The 21,703-nt window shown below is 47.3% G+C and overlaps 1 protein-coding gene across 1 annotated transcript in view; it reads right to left on the reverse strand.

Moving 5' to 3' along the window:
• Nucleotides 1-411: 411 nt before the first annotated feature.
• Nucleotides 412-21,703, reverse strand: part of UNC13A (unc-13 homolog A) — a 74,858-nt gene continuing 53,566 nt past the window's right edge. Inside the window, exons 23-44 of the mRNA XM_075611309.1 lie at nt 21,116-21,184; nt 20,497-20,586; nt 19,544-19,678; nt 19,197-19,330; nt 18,656-18,741; nt 18,185-18,311; nt 17,602-17,698; nt 16,983-17,126; nt 16,387-16,476; nt 15,898-15,975; nt 14,898-14,986; nt 14,456-14,608; nt 13,852-13,975; nt 12,700-12,705; nt 9,399-9,437; nt 8,214-8,243; nt 6,060-6,116; nt 5,811-5,891; nt 5,219-5,366; nt 3,089-3,181; nt 2,393-2,552; nt 412-1,972 (exon numbers count right to left, since the gene is read on the reverse strand). Coding sequence (XP_075467424.1) covers nt 1,687-1,972; nt 2,393-2,552; nt 3,089-3,181; nt 5,219-5,366; nt 5,811-5,891; nt 6,060-6,116; nt 8,214-8,243; nt 9,399-9,437; nt 12,700-12,705; nt 13,852-13,975; nt 14,456-14,608; nt 14,898-14,986; nt 15,898-15,975; nt 16,387-16,476; nt 16,983-17,126; nt 17,602-17,698; nt 18,185-18,311; nt 18,656-18,741; nt 19,197-19,330; nt 19,544-19,678; nt 20,497-20,586; nt 21,116-21,184 — 2,316 coding nt within the window. The 3' untranslated portion in view covers nt 412-1,686. The remainder of the gene's footprint in view (nt 1,973-2,392; nt 2,553-3,088; nt 3,182-5,218; nt 5,367-5,810; nt 5,892-6,059; nt 6,117-8,213; nt 8,244-9,398; nt 9,438-12,699; nt 12,706-13,851; nt 13,976-14,455; nt 14,609-14,897; nt 14,987-15,897; nt 15,976-16,386; nt 16,477-16,982; nt 17,127-17,601; nt 17,699-18,184; nt 18,312-18,655; nt 18,742-19,196; nt 19,331-19,543; nt 19,679-20,496; nt 20,587-21,115; nt 21,185-21,703) is intronic.

A 21,703-nucleotide genomic window follows, 5' to 3' on the forward strand; every position in this document is an offset into this window, starting at 1 on the left:
GAGGCTGCTGGGAATTGTAGTTCTTGGTACAGCTCTTTTCTATGGGGACCGCGTGCGCGATCTTTACTGCGCATGGGCGAAGCTCGCGCCACAACCAAGAGGGCGGTGCCCGCCAGGAGAAGTTGCCGTCCCCTTCCCACATTGCCACAGGGGTAAGGCAGGGGGCAAAGGAAGATCAGGGGAACAGGGGGTGACCCCCCTTACATAGGTTTTTGGTGTACACATCAAATACACGTTTATTATTATTAATATTATTTATATATTCACTGTGTTTTATATCACTGAGCACTTCTATTGGGTAAGGTTAGAGCGCCATCCAGTGTTTTTTCCAATACAGCCCTTCTTCTAACCAGAAGGTCTCCCAACTCCTGCACAGCAGCACTGTACACACAACCACGCAGTGAGCACACACTCGGTCTGTCTTTATTTCTTTTTATTTAATGTTTGTTATAATAAAATATTTTTACAGAGACCAAAAAATGTCCAAATTAGTGCAAAACGGTTCCACATGCACTCAGGAAGGGGGCAAGGGGTATTTTGGGGGGCTTCTGATGCATCTCACCGCAGGTTATTTCCTTGGACACCAACATGCCACATTTAAAAAAAGAAATCAGACAGGTTTTTAACCCCTTGTGCAGTTGATGGAGGGATGAGGGGGAGTTTGCCTCTCCTGCTGTCCGGGAGAGGGGTTGACCCCTACAGTGCTAAGTGGAGCAGTTTTCGGAGGGGGAGGTGATAACATGACTGCATTTTGGCAGTCGTCTGTAAAGGCTTCCCTTCGTAGCAGAAAGCTAAGTGACCCTCCAGTCCAAGGCATTGGGGGAGGCAGGAAGTATCAAAGTGAATTGATTTCTTCTAGGAGCCGTGAAATACGTGTCAGGGGCGGGTTTTAGGGTGTGTTTGTAATAGAAAACGTATACCCATGCAGCACCATTGCACAGAATAAGACACTGGCACAGAGTGGATCTATATACACATGGAAGGGGGGGAGGGGGGTACAGGCAACCCTAGGGGGTGGGGGGGGGGGCGCGTGAGGGTTATAGGAGGTTGATAGCCTATTAACATTACCCTTTTTTTAGAGGCACATTGTCTTCATTTCAGGCTGTTAACCCTCCCACTACCAGGGCCCTAGCCTTGGCTCGCCAGAGAACCCTGCGGAGCGATGCAAAGGGTTGATGCGGCCCCCCCACACAAGTGTGCTCGGGTGGCTCAGCAGTGAAAGGGTTTATGCAATGGCACATGTTTATGCAGCCCTTAGAGAAAGTGTGTGTGTGTGTGTGTGTGTGTGTGTGTGTGTGTGTGTGTGTGTGTGTGTGTGTGTGTACCCCACCACTGCCACAATACAGCCTGCGATGTGCTGTGTGGCACTGTGCACCAGAACTCAGAGCGATGCTCTGCCCGTACGTCTGCCCCGAAGAACGATGCACAGGGGCGTACGCCTGATAGAGGAGCGATGTTTAGAGCCATACGCTTCACCGAAAAGCGATGCGCCCAGCGTTACAAACCTGCGCTGTGCTGCAGGCACTGACGGGGTTAAACGTCGTATTTAAAAAAAAACATTTGTATGTTTTTTTTTCCCTTCTCATTATGTTTCAAACTATTTACAGTTTGGGGCCTCGGGTGAAAGGCAGTGGAGGGGTAAAACAAGGTACCCCAAGTGGGGGGTATATCCGTGAAGCCACTCCATTAGCTGCCCTCCTCGGCAGAGCGAGTGTCAGACTTGAGTTTGACAAACTCCTTGGCTACCTCATCGTTGTTGCGCTGGGACAGGATGCGCAGGATGGTGAGCCCTGTCTCGTCCATGTGGATGCAGCGACCGAGGGGGAGCCAGCAAGCGCAGCTACCCCTCTGCGCCAGGTCCCGCAGCTGCATGACAGCAGTGCCAACCGTGCGGTCCTCCCGGGCGAAGCAGTAATCCTTCACACAGACCTGCAGCTCGTAACACTCAGGGCTGTTCTCATTACCCAGCGTACTACAAGGGTAGAGAGGGGGGGAAGAGGTGAAAAAGTGGGAAGGGCAGAGTGAGTAGAAAGGGGGTGAAGGTGGAGTAAGCGCAGAAAGAAGGGGGGGAGAGATGGAATGGGAAAGAGAAGAGGGGGAACAGGTGGGAGATGAAAAAAAGTAGATAAGGGAGAGGGGATGGAAGTGGAAAAGGGAGATGAATGGAGGGGGAAAGGAAAAAAGGAGGGGGAGAAGGGAGGACAACGTACAAAAAAAAGGAGCAGGTAGAGTGAGAGAGAGCATGTTTGCGGTTAGATAAGCTCGGTGGTTTGGTGTATGCGAGGGGTTAGGGTATTAACTCTGCTGGTCAGTTCGTGCGATGTGATAGTGTGCAAGCTCTATGGATCAGTGCAAGTGAGGGATTAGTGTGCAAGCTCTGCTGGTCACTCACAATTGGAAGCTCTCATTGTATTTAGGGGCCCAGCTGTTGTTCTTGGACTTTGTGGTGAACTTGCGCTTCTTGTCGCTCAGGTTGGGGCCGATCATGTTCACCTCAATGAAGGGTCGGAAAATCCCGGAGGTCTGCCACTTTAGGTCATTAGCAGCTACCACTGTGCGAAGAAAGAGAAAGTAAGAGGGGGAGGAAGAAAGAGAGGGGAAGGGGAAAGAGGAAGAGAGACAGTGAGGGAAGGAGGAAGCGAGACAGTGAGAGAATGAGAGGGGAATAAAGGGGGAGGGAGGAAGAAAGAGTGAGAAAGAGGAAGTAAGAGGGGGAGGAAGAAAGAGAGAGGGGAAGGGAAAGAGGAAGAGAGATAGTGAGAGAATGAGAGGGGAATAAAGGGGGAGGAAGAAAGAGTGGAGGGGGGAGATGGAAAGAGTAGGGGGGGAAGAAGAAAGGAGGAAAGAGAGGAGGGGTGGAAAAGGACAGGAGGGGGAGGAGAAGGAAAGAGGTGGAAGGAAGAAGAAAAAGACGAGGGGGGAGAAAAAGAGAGAAGTAGCGGTAAAGAGAGAAAGGGGGAGAGTGAGATCGTGACTCAGGCGGCATACGGCACATCTGATCTGTACATGTCTGGGTGCCTTGTTGCCATGTCAGGATTGAGCAGTTAATCTCCTCTTCCAGCCGCTTTGCAGTGCCCACCTCACTCACCCTTTACGCTGATCTTGTGCTCCCCCGTGCCCGGATGGGTGAACAGCTCCACGTGTATAGAAACTTCACCCACAGAATCATCCACTCCAGATCCTGGGGGAGCAAGAAATAAAGTGTTACACTTACAACCTCAAGAACATAGCGACCCCCTTCCCTGGAGGGATAGGGTGTAACTGCTGACAGGGTCTGACTGGCCTTTGAAGTGGCTAGGAGTAGATTGGGGGGAAATAGTAATGAAACATTAAAGCCACATAAAGTGGCCTGGAATGGGTGACTTATTGCACCATTATCTCCCCTCCACCTGCCAGCAGTCACCACATTTGCAGGGGGTCAGACGAGGCACTCAGGAGTTTGGTTACCGCCTCTTGTAAACACCTCCCTCTTTTCAACTGGTAACCTAACTCCAGAGTCCGGCAATGCAGCATCAATGTTAAAATGTGTTGGGATGGGGGACCGCATTGCACCCCTTCAGTTCCTGCCCCTCCCCCACACAGTCCCTGCATGCTCTCCCAGTGCAACATGCAGCTCAGCTCAATGCCCTTCACCACCATGTCTTAGTCTCAGCACATACAAAGACCAACTTCCCCCCTCCATCATACGTGCACACTGTCCCAGCGGGACTCGGTCAGCATTACCATGTAGAGGTCTGTCTCCAATCTCCTTCACCCCTTCACTGCCAGAGGGGTTAAAGCCACCTTACCCCCGCTGCAGCATATAATGAAACAGAATATCCTCTGCCACATATAGCGACACTGAGTATGTCTACGCTAGGGGAGGACAGAGGTGCTCAGTCGTACACTGCACGGCTGTACGCTGCAGCACGGCCATCTCTGAAGTGGACTGGCAGGGGGAGGACAGATTGCAAGATTCCCACCCTGCAAACCTCGTCATGGGGGCATTTCTGATGCATCGCATGCTTTAGACAGGCAGTAGGTCAACCCGCTAAGTCTTGTAGGTGGGGGGTGTGGGGGCAAACTTGTTCCTGCAATACGGGGCCCGATTGTGTACCCTCGATGCTTTGCTGGCAGAGAAGATGGAAACGCTTCAGTCCCACTTAAGCGGCCCCACGATAGTAAGCTCCTTTATCGGTTAACACTTCGAAATAATTTCTGCAGCATTGGAATCTCTGCTGCGTCCTTTAGCGAAGTGCCACTAATAATCAGTACATACAAGTTGTCGAGACACAGGATAGCCACTCCAGTGCCGGAGAGGCCTGCAGCGCATTGCTCCACTGACACGGAAAGGGTTATACGTCTTGGCCGCTAAGTGGCACTGGAGCTTTAACATGCTGTCCCCTTAATCCCTTCACTGCCACAGCGGGTCAGCAACACACTGCAGCGCAATGTAATAAGATGCTGAGCGGTGTAGCCACATTCTGGCAATGGAGGGTTTAACGGCTCTTGGCGTGGGAGGGTAGGGCATGCTCCCAGAATGCTTTGCTCCAGCGACGTACCCTTTTCTGGATAAGTCTCTTCGCTAAGGGTAAACCTAATACCTTTTCCACCATGGACTGGGGGAGGGAGAGGGGTTGAAGAGAGAGAGAGAGAGAGGGGAGAGAAGTGAGGAAGGGAGCAGAGGGGGCTCAGAGCAGCAGGGAGGGAGAGGGGCATATATATCTATATATACACATACACGCGCGCGCGTTTACATACACCCTGATGCACACGTTTCTGTTCAGAATGCTGCTATTCTGTTACACACACACACACACACACACACCTGACCCCTGCAGTAGTCTCTGCTATCCATGTATAGATCCCTTCCATACACATTCAACTTCCACTTCTCCTCTGCAGCACGTCCTGCTATTCATGTACTGACATCCACACACAGAAGCCACTGAACCTAAATCTCGCTCTACAGCACCCTGGGCTATTCAAGTACTAACACCCACACACACAGTTGCTGCAGCACCCTCTGCTGTGCAAGTATTAACATCCACACAGTTCTGTCACTGTAGCACTCAGTACTATGCCAGTATTAATATCCACACACACCGTTCTCTTACTGCAGCAGCCTCTCCTGTTCCACTACTGACATCAATACACACCTCTGTCACTGCGGCACCCTCTGCTATTCTAACTCCCACATTACAAGACGTGACTATGGAAGAAGCGGACGAGACCTCACCCTGAGCAGACTGCGTTTGGACGAAGGTTTTGATGAGCGTGTCTGTGGCCTGTGTGTAGAGAGAGAGCGCGTAGCGCAGAGACTGCAGGTCTGGGCTCTTCTCCAGGAAGGTCTTCTTGAGACCAACACCCCCTGCATGGAAATATTGCTGGAAAAGAGACAGAGGCAGAGAGTCACAGCGAAATGCTACAAAGAGACACACATAGGGACAGGAGAGTGCGAGGCACACACGGAGACACACAAGGATACTGGAGAGTAGGAGACACATAGGGAGACAGGAGAATAAGAGACACACAGGTAGACACAAGACACATGCAGGGAGACAGGAGTGTAACAGACACACACACATACACGGTGACAAAAGAGACACACAGGGTGACAGCTGAGTGAGAGACACAGGTGATAACAGGAGAGCGACAAGCACAGGGTCACACCAGAGACACACACAGGCATGAAAGTGAGACACACAGGGTGACACTGGAGACATGATACCCTGGGACATGAGTAACACACACACACACAGTGAGACACTAGAGAGAGAGAAGCACTGTGACACTAGATGGACGTTACACGAGGACACACAGACCTATACCTTAATAGTGTCCAGCGCAAGCTCCACCACTGCACACTGTTTGGGGGTCAGACTCTTCGCCTCTTCCCTCACCATATGATCCTACAACATAAACATACCCCCAAAAAATCCCATTAGGACCTTCCAGGGACACCTGAACCCCTTTTCTCTCGACCTTGTATAGCAAAGTGTTGCTGGCCCCTTTGTCTCCGGAGGGGTTACAATATTTTCTCCGTAATCCTTACGGAATTAGGCAGTGTTTCACCTTACCTTGAGTTTTGAAAGTTGTCCGAACTCCTTGGCTGCGTTGATGATAAGCTGGGTCCCCTGCGGAAAATATAAACCCACCATAGTTACATCCACACAGAGCCAATAAACACTTTATACAGGGATGCTGCACTATAACTCCTGGAGGCTGGTTAGTGTAGCCTCCAACATCGGATGCAAATCATTAGACGGGGAGAATGTGACACTAAGAAAAGTGGCGTACATCATAACACTCATTATGTGTGTGTCACTGAACTTATAATAAGTCACTTAGAACTTCTACTGCGTCATAATCTTGCCCTATAACTCTACCTACTGCTCTGTATAACTGCCCCCTATAACTCCTCCTATTGCTCTATATAACTGCTCCCTATAACGCCTCCTATTGCCCCATATAACTGCTCCCTATAACTCCTCCCATTGCTCCATATAACCGCTCCCTATAACTCCTCCTATTGCCCCATATAACCGCTCCCTATAACTCCTCCTATTGCCCCATATAACTGCTCCCTATAACTCCTCCCATTGCTCCATATAACCGCTCCCTATAACTCCTCCTATTGCCCCATATAACCATTCCCTATAACACCTCCTATTGCTTCATATAACTCCTCCTATTGCCCCATATAACCGCTCCCTATAACTCCTCCTATTGCCCCATATAACTGCTCGCTATAACTCCTCCTATTGCCCCATATAACCGCTCCCTATAACTCCTCCTATTGCCCCATATAACCGCTCCCTATAACTCCTCCTATTGCCCCATATAACCATTCCCTATAACGCCTCATATTGCTTCATATAACCGCTCCCTATAACTGCTCCTATTGCTCCATATAAACCCTCCCTATAACTCCTCATATTGCACAATATACTGTAACTGCTCCCTATAACTCCCCCTATTGCTCCATATGACCTCTCCCTATAACTCCTCTATATAACCGCTCCCTATACCTCCTCCTATTGCTCCATAAAATCTGCTCCTTATTGCATTGCTGAAAGGGGTAAATAATAGGGAAAGTTGGTTTTTATAAAGACATAAAACGTGACACAGATAGCAACACACAGGACACCGAACTGCAGAATGGGGGAGCAGGGAAATACCACTCCACCCCCACCTCCTAGCTACAGTATACAATCCCCTTTTCTCTTAAACTGTTATCATGAGCTACACTGTGATATCACACACAGCCAGCACACACTGCTACATACTGTAGATCACAAGTGCAGATTTTTGTCTACCTACTGTTACATCATTGCTGCTCCTCTTCCTGTATTCTACTGTATCTGTATCCCTCTGTATTTTACATTGTAAACTCTTTGGGCAAAATGACCTTCTCTCTGTATTGAATATGTATTCCTATGTGTATTAGATTAGAGAGTAAGCTCTGTGGGGCAGGATTCTTCTCTCCCTGTACTGGAACTGTATCCCTATGTATTTTAGAGTGTAAGCTCTGTGAGGAGGGATGCTCTGTTTCTCTGTATTGTAGCTTGCTTCACAATATACATTAGATTGTAAGATTATGTTTAGGGTGCAATGTTATCTGTACACCCCTCTAGATAAGAGCAATAAAAATGAATGAAAATGTTAGGAGGCTAATTGGCGACTTCAGGTTAACCCCTTTCCTGCCAACAATGCACCCAAAAGGGTTCATCGTTACTATCATAGCGTAAAGTGAACTAACCGCCACACACAGGACTGAGCTCACCAAAGCAACACTCAGGCGGTCTAAACTCAGCTACTGTAGAGAGAGGGGGAGACAGAGCAAGGGGGGGAAGAGAGAGGGGGGGGGAGAGAGAGAGAGGGAGGGTGAGGAAGAGAGAGAGGGAGAGGGGGTCAGAGAAAGGGAGAATGGGGAATAGAGGGAGAATGGAAGACCGAGGGTGAATGGGAGAGAAAATGAGAATGGGAGAGAAAATGAGAATGGGAGAGAGAGAGGGAGAATGGGAGAGAGAGAGGGAGAATGGGAGAGAGAGAGGGAGAATGGGAGAGGGAGAATGGGAGAGAGAGAATGGGAGAGAGAGAGAGGGAGAATGGGAGAGAGAGAGAGGGAGAATGGGAGAGAGAGAGAGGGAGAATGGGAGAAAGAGGGAGGGAGGGAGAGAGAAAAAGTAGAAAACGCACAGACAGACAGAACACACACAGAGTGTCCTTACATCTGCATGGTACGTCAGCTTCACCCTGCTCTGGAGAGAGAAGTGTGAGATTAACACCAGAATGTGAGTGTGATGTACAACCCACACATACACTGCACAGCTACACATACCGCACACACAGTGCACAGCTACACATACCGCACACACAGTGCACAGCTACACATACCGCACACACTGCAGTTACACATACACTGCACAGTTACACATAACGCACACACACTGCACAGTTGCACATACCGCACACACACTGCAGTTACACATACCGCACACACTGCACAGTTATGCAAAGCACAGCAACACATACCACACACACACTGCACAGTTACACATACCACACACAGTGCACAGTTACACACACCACACACAGTGCACAGTTACACACACCACACACAGTGCACAGTTACACATACTGCACCTTGCACATCCACTGCCCAGCTACACATACCACACACACACACTGCACAGCTACACAGCTACACACCGGATACCGTACATACACTGCACAGCTACACATAATGTACACAGCATAACTACACGTCACACGCTGCACTAATACATATAACACACACACAGCACAACTACGCAACTTTACATAGCACACACCGCACATATATACTGCACACACTGCACAGCTACACACACAATGCGCCATTACACAGCTACACAACTAAACACATACACAACAACACAATGCACTGTTAAAAAGCTACACAACTACAAACATCCTAAGCATAACTACATAACCACAACATCCTCCCTACCACACAGGCCCCTGGACTTCTGTACTTACAACAAGTCTGACGGCGCAATGCGCTGAGTCTGTGCTGCGCAAGTCTGACTGTGCAATGTTCTGCAGGTCTGGTCGCGCATTGCTCTGCGAGTTTGAACGTGCAATGTTCTGCAGGTCTGGCCGTGCAATGCTCTGTGAGTCTGACCTTGCAATGTTCTGCAGGTCTGGCCGTGCAATGCTCTGCAGGTCTGGCCGTGCAATGCTCTGCGAGTTTAACCGTGCACCGCTTTGAGAGTCTGTGCGACACGCTGCCGGGCTGACCATGGAACGCTTTGCATGTCTGACTGTGCAACACTCTGCAGGTTTCGCTGACCCCCCACAATGCTCTGCAGACCTGACCTACTGTGCAATGCTCTGCAGTCTTGCTGTGTACCCGGACAGACTCCCATGTTTACCTTCTCTATCCCCTTGCTGTGTTTTCTCAGTAGCGTCCCCTGCGGAAACACGCCAGTCAGTCACATCTCCAGGACACGTGTGACAGAGTGAGCACTGGCTACTAAAGGAGGCTGCTTGCAAGTATAATCAGTGTGTGAGCAAGTGTGCACTAGTATAGGAAGTGGGTGTTTGCACCGATGTGTGTGTGTGAGCATGAATGCACAGATGAGTGTGTTTGCTCAGATAGTGAGTGTGAGCTTGTTTGCAGATAGTGAGTGTGAGCTTGTGTGCGCAGGCAGCATGTTTGCTCAGATAATAAATGTGAGCTTGTTTGGACAGATAGTGAGTGTGTGCTTGTGCGCACAAAGTGTGTTTGCATGCAGTGACCGTGAGCACTGCTAATGTGTGTGCCAGTGTTATTGAGAGGCAAGTGTTCATGCATAGAAGTGACAACACAATGCACACAGCAAGAAGCGTGTGACACAGGCAGCGTGCGTGTGAGGGGAGCAACAGGAGACAGGAGGGGTGAGAGCAGAGACAGGTGCAGCACAAGGAGTCGGGGGGGGGGGGGGTACCAACTTCACAACAGTGATAGGGGTTGGGGGGGTCAGGGACTATAATCAGAAGGGGGGGTCAATGGGCGATTTAATAGGTTATTTGTATACTCTATATATTATTATATTGCTCTTCATGTTACATACATAGTAGATGAGGTTTAAGAAAGACATGTCAACCAAGTTCAAACTATGTTTGTTATTATGTTGTTCTGCATGATATTATATTGGTCAACATGTTATTATATGGTAACACAGAATGAGGCGAGCTCAGACCTACCCCTAAAACGGAATGTATCAGTAATACTAGAACTTTGAATACCTACAGTATATAGCGTATGTTGCTAAGGAATTGGCCAAACACTCATTGAAAACAAACACGAGAAAGCCCGCGCTCCTATTAAAGCGCGCCAACACCGTCCAGGTAAGCGCCACTTCAGCACGTACCTGCACCACATCCAGAATGTTTCTCATGGTCTTGTGAACTTAACATTGTGAAATATGTGAAAGTGCCTAAAGGGTTAAATAAATGAAGCATTTATTTTACTGTATCTGCGATTCAGTGCAACTAAAACAGGCAAATCCCAGACCTAAAATGCCCTTAGCATTATGAAGGGAAACAAGGTGAGTGCACAAGTTGCTTAGTGAAAAGAAAGAGAGAGAAAAATATATATATATATAGTTACATAGTAGGTGAGGTTGAAAAAAAAATACATACTGTATGTTCATCAAGTTCACCCTGGTAAGCTCGCCTGGGTGCACTGGGAAAATACAGTATACAGCATAGATGAAGTTAGGCACTCTCAGGAATTTATAGAAAATTAAAAAAAATTATTACAGCATCAAATACTGTAATAAAATGTTTTCATAGATTCCTGAGAGTGCCCGACTTAATCTATGTTTGTGTGTGTGTGTATACACACACACACACACACACACACACTTCTCTTGTTTGTCTGTAACAGACACTCACCATCTTCTCTTGTAGAGAGTAAACTTCAGACTACAACATTATTATATTGCTCTGCCAGTTGTGCTATCACTCTGCGTGTCACTATATCACTCTGCGTGTTATTATATCACTCTGCGTGGTATTATATCACTCTGCGTGGTATTATATGGCTGTATGTTAGTTATTATATGGCTCTTCTTGTTATTATATCACTCTACGTGCTGTTCTATCGCTCTGTGTGATATATTATGACTGTGTGTGTTACTATATCACTCTGCATGTTATTATATCACTCTGCATGTTATTATATCTCTGCGTGTTACTATATCACTCTGCGTGTTACTATATCACTCTGCGTGTTATTATATCACTCTGCGTGTTACTATATCACTCTGCGTGTTACTATATCACTCTGCGTGTTACTATATCACTCTGCGTGTTACTATATCACTCTGCGTGTTATTATATCTCTGCATGGTATTATATCACTCTGCGTGGTATTATATGGCTGTATGTTAGTTATTATATGGCTCTTCTTGTTATTATATCACTCTACGTGCTGTTCTATCGCTCTGTGTGATATATTATGACTGTGTGTGTTACTATATCACTCTGCATGTTAGTATATCACTCTGCATGTTATTATATCACTGCGTGTTACTATATCACTCTGCGTGTTACTATATCACTCTGCGTGTTACTATATCACTCTGCGTGTTATTATATCACTCTGTGTGATATATTATGACTGTGTGTGTTACTATATCACTCTGCGTGTTACTATATCACTCTGCGTGTTACTATATCACTCTGCGTGTTACTATATCACTCTGCGTGTTACTATATCACTCTGGGTGTTACTATATCACTCTGGGTGTTACTATATCACTCTGCGTGTTACTATATCACTCTGCGTGTTACTATATCGCTCTGGGTGTTACTATATCGCTCTGCGTGTTACTATATCGCTCTGCGTGTTACTATATCACTCTGCGTGTTATTATATCACTCTGCGTGTTACTATATCACTCTGCGTGTTATTATATCGCTCTGCGTGTTATTATATCACTCTGCGTGTTATTATATCTTTCTGCGTGTTATTATATCTCTCTCTGTGATATATTATGACTGTGTGTGTTACTATGGCTCTCTGTGATATATTATGACTGTGTGTGTTACTACGGCTCTGTGCATGGGTTATATACATAGTCAAAGTGCATTCCCACTTCTGGGACCCCCCTCTCCTTTGATTGCAAGCTCTGCAAGTCAGGACTCCTCCCTGCCTTATGTATATATTACGTGTGTAAACACACACACCCCTTTTAGCACACACAGTGGCCCTCTCTAATTTTCATACTGCAAGGGAGCCTGCTTACAGCCGGCCCTGCATCACAACACCGGCCCCACTCTGCCATCTTTATTGCAGGGATAGTATGAATCATCCGCAGTGAGACAGAGTATCTCAGCCACTCTAAAGCGCCTTCTCTCCTATTAGCAACAAAGATTGTGGGTATTATTGAGGGATGGAGGAAGGGTAAACAGGAAGGGGGCCCCCGAATGTTAGAGTTAACCCCCCCCAAATATAGCAACACAAACAGAAACTAACACCAGCGCTGAAGAGGTTAACGACACATATAAACCAGTTGCCAGCAGAAACAGACGACGGGGACACCAGAGCAGAAAGGATGCCAGGGGCACGGAGAGGGCAGGCTACAGGGCACAAAGGGGGTTGGGGACAGGAGAAGACAGGCAGCAGCTTTACATGTAACAAGAACCGGCTGACCGAGGCCAGACAAAGACACACAATCTACTTACTATCATCTGCACGGCCGGGGAGCAGAGCGGGTGAAAACGGACAGTCAGAAATTCATTTCACTTACAGAGATTAGCACATGGTTGCCTACAATCCGACAGGGCCCCTCTCCTACAATCCGACAGGGCCCCTCTCCTACAATCCGACAGGGCCCCTCTCCTACAATCCGACAGGGCCCCTCTCCTACAATCCGACAGGGCCCCTTTCGTACAATCCGGCTGGACCCCCTCCTACAATCCGGTTGGGCCTCCTACAATACAGCTGGACCACCCTACTATAATCCATTAGGTCCCCTCTCACCCACAGTCTGGCAAGGCTATTCACCCACACTCTGGCAGGCCCCTTCTCCCTTCCCTGCATCTCTAGTATTTAGCTTTTAGAGCCCAAAGCTGCATTGTTATCATATACCCTACAGCAGTAAGATGATATGTATATGTATATATATATTTTTTTTCTTGAAAGTTGTATACAGTATATACTGTATGAGATATAACGATTATTAATTTACAGCAACCCAGATGATCAGCACTGAAGAGGGTAGCAAGGCTGATATATCAGCTGCTAAAAAACCCAGATACCGTCTCACAGCTAACCACCCACTTTGCTAACACATTACCTGCACCCTTACGCCTGCCACAAATTACCTAACCAGCCACCCAACTAACCAACCAACCTGCTTACTATCTAACTCACATTTTACTACCAATCGCAACAGCCAACAGTCATCCTGGGATTAACCTCCCAGCTTAACACTAACCCAAGTCATGCCTTACTACCTACCCACCTCATCCGTCCACCTACCTTGCCTAACCAGATCTACACATTGTATCTACCCATGATTTGTAAACTTTGTGTTTTGTGCTATATTTATATATCACACACAAAGGATACAAATCAAATAGGAAGAGTCCGCTGAATCAGCTGAGAAAATAATCTCTGATACACAGACCCTACAAAAACAGTAGAGGCTCCATCCCATAAACTGAGACACCGACCCTATACAAGTCCTATTGTATACATGGAGTATAAGAGGGGAGACACACACACACTGCTGCTGTATGTGGGAAGTTTTGTCAGTGCTCTGCGTAGGATGTTACTCAGTGCAAGTTACACTCAGGAACCCCCTGCACAGAACAGCTAGTCTGAGGACTCACGGTCTGGTCGGTGAGCGGGGGCAGGACAATGGTTTTTTCCATGGTGTTCATCACCAGCTTCCAGAGCTCCTTCAGCACGCGCTTGAGCACCGTCTTCTCACAGATCTTAGCAAAGAGAGTCAGGCTGAGGGTAGAGAAAAGAGACACGTGACAGGAAGGGACATGGTGATAAGAGGGTGACAGAGGGACAGGGTAACTAGACGATGATAGGAGGAGACACGATAACAAGAGGGTGACAGGAGGGGACAAGAGGATTGTTCCCCATATAACCCCTCCCTGTAATTCCCCATATAACACCTCCCTACAACTCCCTATATAACCCCTCCGCACAAACTCCCTATATAACCCCTCCCTACAACTCTCCATATACTGTAACCCCTCCCTACAACTCTGCATATAATCCCTCCCTACAACTCCCCATATAACCCCTCCCTGCAACTCCCCATATAACCCCTCCCTACAACTCCCTATATAACCCCACTGCACAAACTCCCCATATAACCCCTCCCTACAACTCCCCATATACTGTAACCCCTCCCTACAACTCCCCATATAACCCTTCTGCACAAACTCCCCATATTACCCCTCCCTGGAACTCTCTTACTTGCTGTCCAGGGGATCCAGTATGGGCTGTAGCACGTTATCTGCATCCTGGGCCACACTGCTGCAGCTACTTGCTGGGACGTTGCCTGTTCCCTTCACCTGGCTCAGAATTTCCCCCATCTGCTTCACGCACTCCTCAATGTGAGGCTGGAAACTACATGATCCAGTGAGAAAATGCACACAGTACATTACATGTCACCTTACATAGCGCCGACAGTGTACGTAGTGCTTTGTAGGTACCATGAGTCCCTGCCCTGACAATCTAACTGTGGTGCCTGAGACACAAGGATACATTTTTATAGAATTAAATCATTTGTACAATAGGGGGTTCCTCTCCTCCTCCCCCCCCCCCCCATCCCCACCCACTTGCTGGTGAATAACATCATTTATCATGGATCCTCCCGGGCCCTGGGACCCCTCAGCTCCTCACTCTCCGCGCTCACCTTGTTGTAAACACTCTGCTCAGCTCGTCCAGGACATTGTTAAGCTTCACCTGCAGCTCCTTCAGAATGTCACTAGTCTCGGGGTCCAGCTGATAAGACACAATGGAGGGGGATGTACCCCTTGTCCGAAACGCAGCACGGATTCTAAACACACCGAGTCATGTAGACTAGTGACACTTTGGGCCCCCCTGTGTACTAACATTATATTTCACTCGTTTTTTTTCCCCAACATTTTTGTGCTAAAAGTGGTACAAACCTTGATAAAATGTGCGTCCTGTGTATAAAGGTTGTTATGAGACTTCATACACAGGACTTATAGTTGGTGTGTGAAATGACGTTTGACGTGTAGCGTCCTGTGGAATACCGGCTTGATACAATTTAGATGAAAACAGAATTGTGTGTACTTTTTATTTATAACTTATGTTATAAATAATCTCACACTAATACATGCTATTTACCAATAGCTATACTGTGAAAATAATACATGTATATACCCTATATCCTATATAATGACAAATCTGTGCTGCGTCAAATACATTTTTGCATGATACATGGCAATTTCATTCTGTGCTAACACTGTTAACATGGCGGACGATTTTGAAGCAGTGTAAACTATGTTTTTTGGTGCACACTTTTTTTAGTACATACCATTAACACCTGTACACTTAGCGCAGTCCCTTTCTGTGCGCCCAAAAACACGGAAAAAACATTTTTGATGCTGCTGGCGCAGATTGAGAAATTTCAGGTGAGGTGAGGGGTGGGGGAGAGGCAGAACGGGGGGGGGGTGTAGGGAGAGAGAGGGAAAGAGGAAGAGAGAGGGGGAAGGGGACAGAGAGAGGGGAGATAGTGAGATGGAGAGAGATAGCAGATGGAGAAAGAGATAGGGAGAGAGAAAAAGGGATAGGGAGAGAGGGAGATAGGGAGATAGGAGATGGGGAGAGAGAGAGAGAGAGGGAGATAGGAGATGGGGAGAGAGATAGAGAGAGGGAGATGGACTCACTTCCTTTCCACCCATTGCTTCAAACATCTTCTCCAGTTGTACCCGGAGCTGCTGAATGTTATTCATGAGGATGCAGGGCTGAAACGGAGGAAAGGATAGAGACAAAAATAAAGTGAGAGAGAAAGGGAAAGTGATTGATGGGGAGAGAGTAAGAGAGGGAGATAAATATATCAGAGAGGGGGAGAATCAGCTAGTCAGTAAGCGCTTTGCAAGTCACTGGTTCTGGTGACCAAACCTTTACTTTGCTCTAAAGTCACATTATGTAAATCCATGTTCTATTTTATCTTCAGATCATTCCAAAAAATCATCAGCTTTACACTTACAAATACATTTAAAGATCCACACGTACAAAAAAGGTAAGGCAAGGTTATGGCCTCAGATGTAACCTATTACAGAGATGTGGGGTCTACCCGGCAGGGAAGGTCCTTAGGGGACATACCCGGGGGCTATAGGGTCTGTTTAAGTTACAGTAGGATGGAGATACATCACCACTTTCTCCTCTTTCTTTCCTCTGGAACAGTGCGAAGCAAAATCCTTGGAGATTATATCTGCATACTGGAGGAGGACATTACCGATCGTCTGGGAGAGAAGGAACGGGACAGGATGAGTGGGGAAGTTAGAGGGGAGAGGAAAAGAGAGGTAAGATGAGTGAGTGAGAGAAAAAGAGGGAGTCAGAAGAAGAGTGAGTGAGGGAGGTGGGGTGAGAATAGGAAATAGTGATAGAGGGAGAGAGAGGGGACGACAAACTGAGGATAGAGAGACAAACAGGGAGAGAGATAGGGAAAGAGGAGAAAAAACGAGAGGGAGGGTAATAGGAGAAGAATTGAGGGGGAGACAAAGTAGTGACAGAAAAAGAATAGAAAGACGGAGCAAGAAAAGAAAGACAGAGAGAAAAGGAGAAAAGACGAGAAGAAAGCATGAAGAAGTGCAAGGAAGATTCCAAGGAGCAAAGGTATAAAGAAACAAATAGAAAGGAAACGGATAAGGAAAGCCCTGCATGAAAAGGACAGCAGCAGAGGAAGCAGTGACACTGATGCATGTGACAAGGTGATAGCGGTGAGGGGGTGGGCAACACCCGTTCGTACCTTGGCGAACCTGCGCATGTAATGCCCCACAATCTGTGGGTCAGGGCACTCCAACTTCTTAACGATCTCGAAGCTCTGGTTGAGCTGTGAAAAGACATCCACCACAGAGCAGGAGAACAGGGCGTGTTCTGAGGTCTGCTGGAACTATGGGGGACAGATGGACACGGTCAGACGGACACAGGTATATAAAAGGCATTGTGATCGATACACACAGTACCCACTGCACAGGGGCAGAGGGGACCAAAGTTTCACAAACATTGTCCACACTGCTAGGTGGTACAGGGCGAAAAGGGAACCATGTTCCATGGAATTTGTCCCACCACCCTTCTACAGGATGGCACAGAGATACAAGACACCAGGAAGACCGATCCTTGTGGAAGGTTACACAGAGTCAGAAAAAAACCTGTGTCTCATCAAATTTGCACCCTCACCCCACACACACAATGACACAGCGGTATTAAGAATCTGTGACCCATTGAAGTTTCCCCACAACAGCACGGTGACAGGCAGAAGGGATGCTCTGGATCATGGAGACTTTGCTCAGGGTTATAGAGAGAGTGACGGATACACATGGGAAGAAGGACACATGTAGTGAGAACATGGTGAGATGAGGCCTCACCCCATCCTTCTTATCTCGCTCCAGAGCTCCATGCATAAAATCCCGGGACACCTCCTCATTCTCATCCAACCACTGGATAACAAACGGCTCAAACCAGCTGTGAGAGAAAGAGACAAAACAACCAAAAACATGTAATGTAGAGGGACATGTTTTGCACTCCCAGGAGGCCCATTCTACACTGTCAAATGGGATAATTACGGACTCCGCAATCTTTGGTGTTCTACATCACCCAATTGGCATGTTCTAGACTCTACTATGACCAGAAATATATAGTATAGGCTTTCCAAAGAGTATATTCTAGACTGTTCAATCATTCATGTTCATCCAGTGTTCAATGGGTACAATCTAGATTTCCCAATGATTAATCAGGCCAGAATGTAAAATGGGCACATTCTGGTCACTCTTCTAAGCACAGTTCTTGAGGCACCTAGTATCATGTTCTAGACTGACTACATGGTTTCTGTTTCCTCTTACCACTACCACAGATTTAGGTTCAGGTCTATCTATATGTTTACAGATATCTTACTAGACAATGCCAGGCTCAGTCACTTATTAAGGGGCCCCACCAGTGGAGATCACTTACGCAGGATATTCTGGGACCTTGCTCTTGAAAGACGCAAGCTCGGTCACGTACTCATTATACAACCACTTCACCTTGAAGTGTAAGTTCATGTAGTCTGCGCTCTTACACAGGCGGTGCTTGTCGTGTTCTGCGGGTCAGGGAGGGAGAGAGAAAGAGAGAGAGAGAGAGAGAGAGAGAGTTGTGGCAGCCTCACTATTGCACAGCTTCCCCTAGAAGTTGAACCACTGCATTGTGACTAGGGGCACAAGAGAGAGAAAGTACATATCCTTGGTACCCCATAGTTAAGGAAGGGTAACTGAGGGCTAGGGAGATACAGACATAGTGAGGGTAAGAGGCGGGGATTGAACTCACACATATTTTAACCACACCATGGTGTTTCCAGGTTGGTTGTATCTATGAGGTTGGCACTGAGGGGGAGGACAGACGCAGAGCGGTGGCATGTAAAAGCTCTGTGTGTTATAGAAGACTTACCTTCCATAGCATACTTCATGTCCTGAGCAAAGAGATTCCACATGACCTCAGCACTGATCTTACCAACGTTCAACTCCTGAGGGAACCTGGGGAGAGAGAGGGAGAGAGATGAGATGGGAGAGAGGGAAGAAGACAGAGGAGAGGGAGAAAGAGAGTGGGGGACAGAGGGCGATAGGTAGGCAGGGAGGGAAATAAAGTGAGAGAGGAAGGGAGATAGAAGGAGAGAGGAAGGAAGAAAAAAAAGAGTGAAAGAGGGGGTATAGAGAGAGGGAGAGGAGAGTGTGTAGGAGTGAAAGACGGAGCAAAGAAGGGAGGAGTGAAGGATAGAAAACGGGAAGGAGGGAAGGTTAAAGGAGGAGAGAAAGAGAAGCTAGGCTAGGGAATCTATGGCCCATCTAGTCAGTTCTTCCCACATCAGGGTAACACAGAAACATAGACAAAAGGGACCCGTGACCCACACAGCAGGTAGCCATGCAACCTGTACCTCTTCTTCCACAGTCCCTCCCTGTCCCTTATTGCCTGGACTCCCTGAAAAACTCACTGATTCAGACACGGGGTGTACGAGTTCTTATCCTCCTCTATTATAGAAACAATCAGCGTGATCAGCTTGGACCAGAAATCCAGGTTCTTGATGCTCGGTCCCTGTTCCTCGGGGGGCACCTCCCCCTTCTTAGCCTGGACAAGCAGACAGTGACGTCAATGTGCCCAGCGTTTACCATCTAGTCCACATCAATGCGCTATTAACTAAAAGAAATACCCCCATCCCCTTTCAAAGATGGACATGTAGAGCCATCCTGAGTACCACTCGGACACCATCACACATGTCCCAGGCACTGCCCTGCTGGCAGTCACCCATCCTCACCCCCTCTCACCAGCTGTGACACTCACAGGGTCACTCTGATACTCCCGGCTGTACAGCTCGTGACAGTTGTTGAAGATGTACTCGTAGGTAGAGTTGAGACAGGCCTTCACACAGTCCTTAACCACCTGGCTGGCACGCGGGGGACTCTGTAACTCTTGTACCTGTAAGCGGGGAGAGGGGGATGGAAACAGAGCGAGACGCTCAATGCAGCAGATGAGCTAATAACCCCATTATAAAAACCGCAAAACCTAAATCGGGAATACCATCCCTCATGTCTTATCCAAAGATATTATAAGACATAATATTGCCATCGTCTTTCTTACAGGTGCAATCCTAGATAGCTAAAAAATGGCTAAAAAAACAACCTTGTGTAAACAGTGGAATAATCTGATTGGGCATCCTAACATTCATTTAACCGTGCTAAAAAAATGTGGCTGCTTTGGTTTCTCTGGAAGTTAAAGATTGCATTTCTTTGTGGCCTTTGAAAGGGGGAGTGTTTGTAAATCAAGTGGGGGGTTTTAAACCCACCCTGTCCTTATCAGAGAGACAATAAATGTTCAGGGGAGTGGAAAAGAGGGGGCTTTATGTGTGCAAACTCCAGTTCAGCACATAGGGCTATCAGACGAAAGGGAGCACCCAGAGGAAATTAAACAGCAACACTACTTTCTTACTGATTACTGAAGCAATAAAGCACTGGGTAAAATATATGTGGGTTTGATTATCGTGACCCCAGAGATTTAGGGAGATAAAGTGACTAGCTCAAGGAGGAGAGCGGACAATTGATAAGCAAAGGGTTCTCCCACTTCAAAGGCAGTGACATATCATCACTCGGACAGATATCAGAGAGTAGAACCACTGAGCTTGATCAATTGTCACTGGTTTATTTGGTGAAACTGCCTGGATGAGGTGACAGGCTGTGTGGCGATACAGGGATATTTGTTTAATTCACTCGCTCTCATTCCCCCATTCTCTCTCTTACCTTCATCCTGAAGAAGGTGATGCTGGTCAGCAGATCAACGGTGGATTTGAGATCCTGGAGCCGCTCTGGACTGCTGGCGGGGAAATTATTCTGCAATAGAGAAGAGGGGAGACGTTAGGAGAAATCTGGGGGTAGACTATGTATATAAAAGGGACAGAAGGGACTTGTGGAGTCTGTCTTAGAAACAGACAGAAGGAAGCTCTACTCTACAGTCTGTCCCTCCACCTGCAGAGTGACACAGTGACACAGTGACACAGACAGAAGGGATCTATGGCCCATGGAGTCTGTCTCTCCACTTGCAGATGACACAGACCTAAGGCCTAAAGAGCCTGTCCCTACTACTGCATGGTGACATAGTGACACAGGCAGAAGGGATCTATGGCACATGTAGACTGACCCTTCCTACGCAGGGTGACACAGTGGCACAGACAGAAGTGATGTCTCCTCCTAATTACAGTATACACATATCTACCTATCATTGCATAAAATATTTGTATAGCTACCTAAAAGCAACTTTTGCCAGGAGGGGCAATAAGGTTGGTGTAGCGCAATCCCTTCCCCTGTGTCACCCCATATTCCTTTGTACCCCCATCCTCACTCCTGGAGACTCTCTACTTACCCGATACATAGACAGGTCGATGCGTAGGGAGTTGTGCAGCTGATCAAGTAGCTTCACGAATCTCTCTTTCTGTTAAAAACAATGCAGGGAGCAATGAGACCAGGAGCAGTGCAGTAGTTGGGTTACCTTCAACATCTGCTGCCCCCTATTGCCTTCACATCCCTATCACTGCAAGAACACACTGACACCTTACCTCTCAATCTCCTCCCATGTACCACCCACACCCAGTGTCTTTTTTATAATTGCTGCTGACAGAGCATGGAGATACTCCATATCATTATGCAGTTCAGCGTATTTGTTATCAGTGGATAGGGATATTCAGCATCATTATACGGCATAGCAAGTTATGATCAGTGCCTAGATACTCAGCATCATTATACAGAGATGTGTCTTTATTATCAGTGTATAGAGATACTCAACATAATTATACAATGCAGCGTGTTGATTATCACTGAATAGAGATACTCAACATCATTATACAGCACAGCATGTTCATTATCAATGTAGATACTCAGCACTGTTATACAATGCAGTGGGTTCATCATCAGTGTATAGAGATACTCCACATCATTTTACAGCACAGCGTGT

The sequence above is a fragment of the Ascaphus truei genome, chromosome 8 (assembly GCF_040206685.1).
Source record: "Ascaphus truei isolate aAscTru1 chromosome 8, aAscTru1.hap1, whole genome shotgun sequence".
In the NCBI taxonomy this organism is placed as follows: Eukaryota; Metazoa; Chordata; class Amphibia; order Anura; family Ascaphidae; genus Ascaphus; species Ascaphus truei.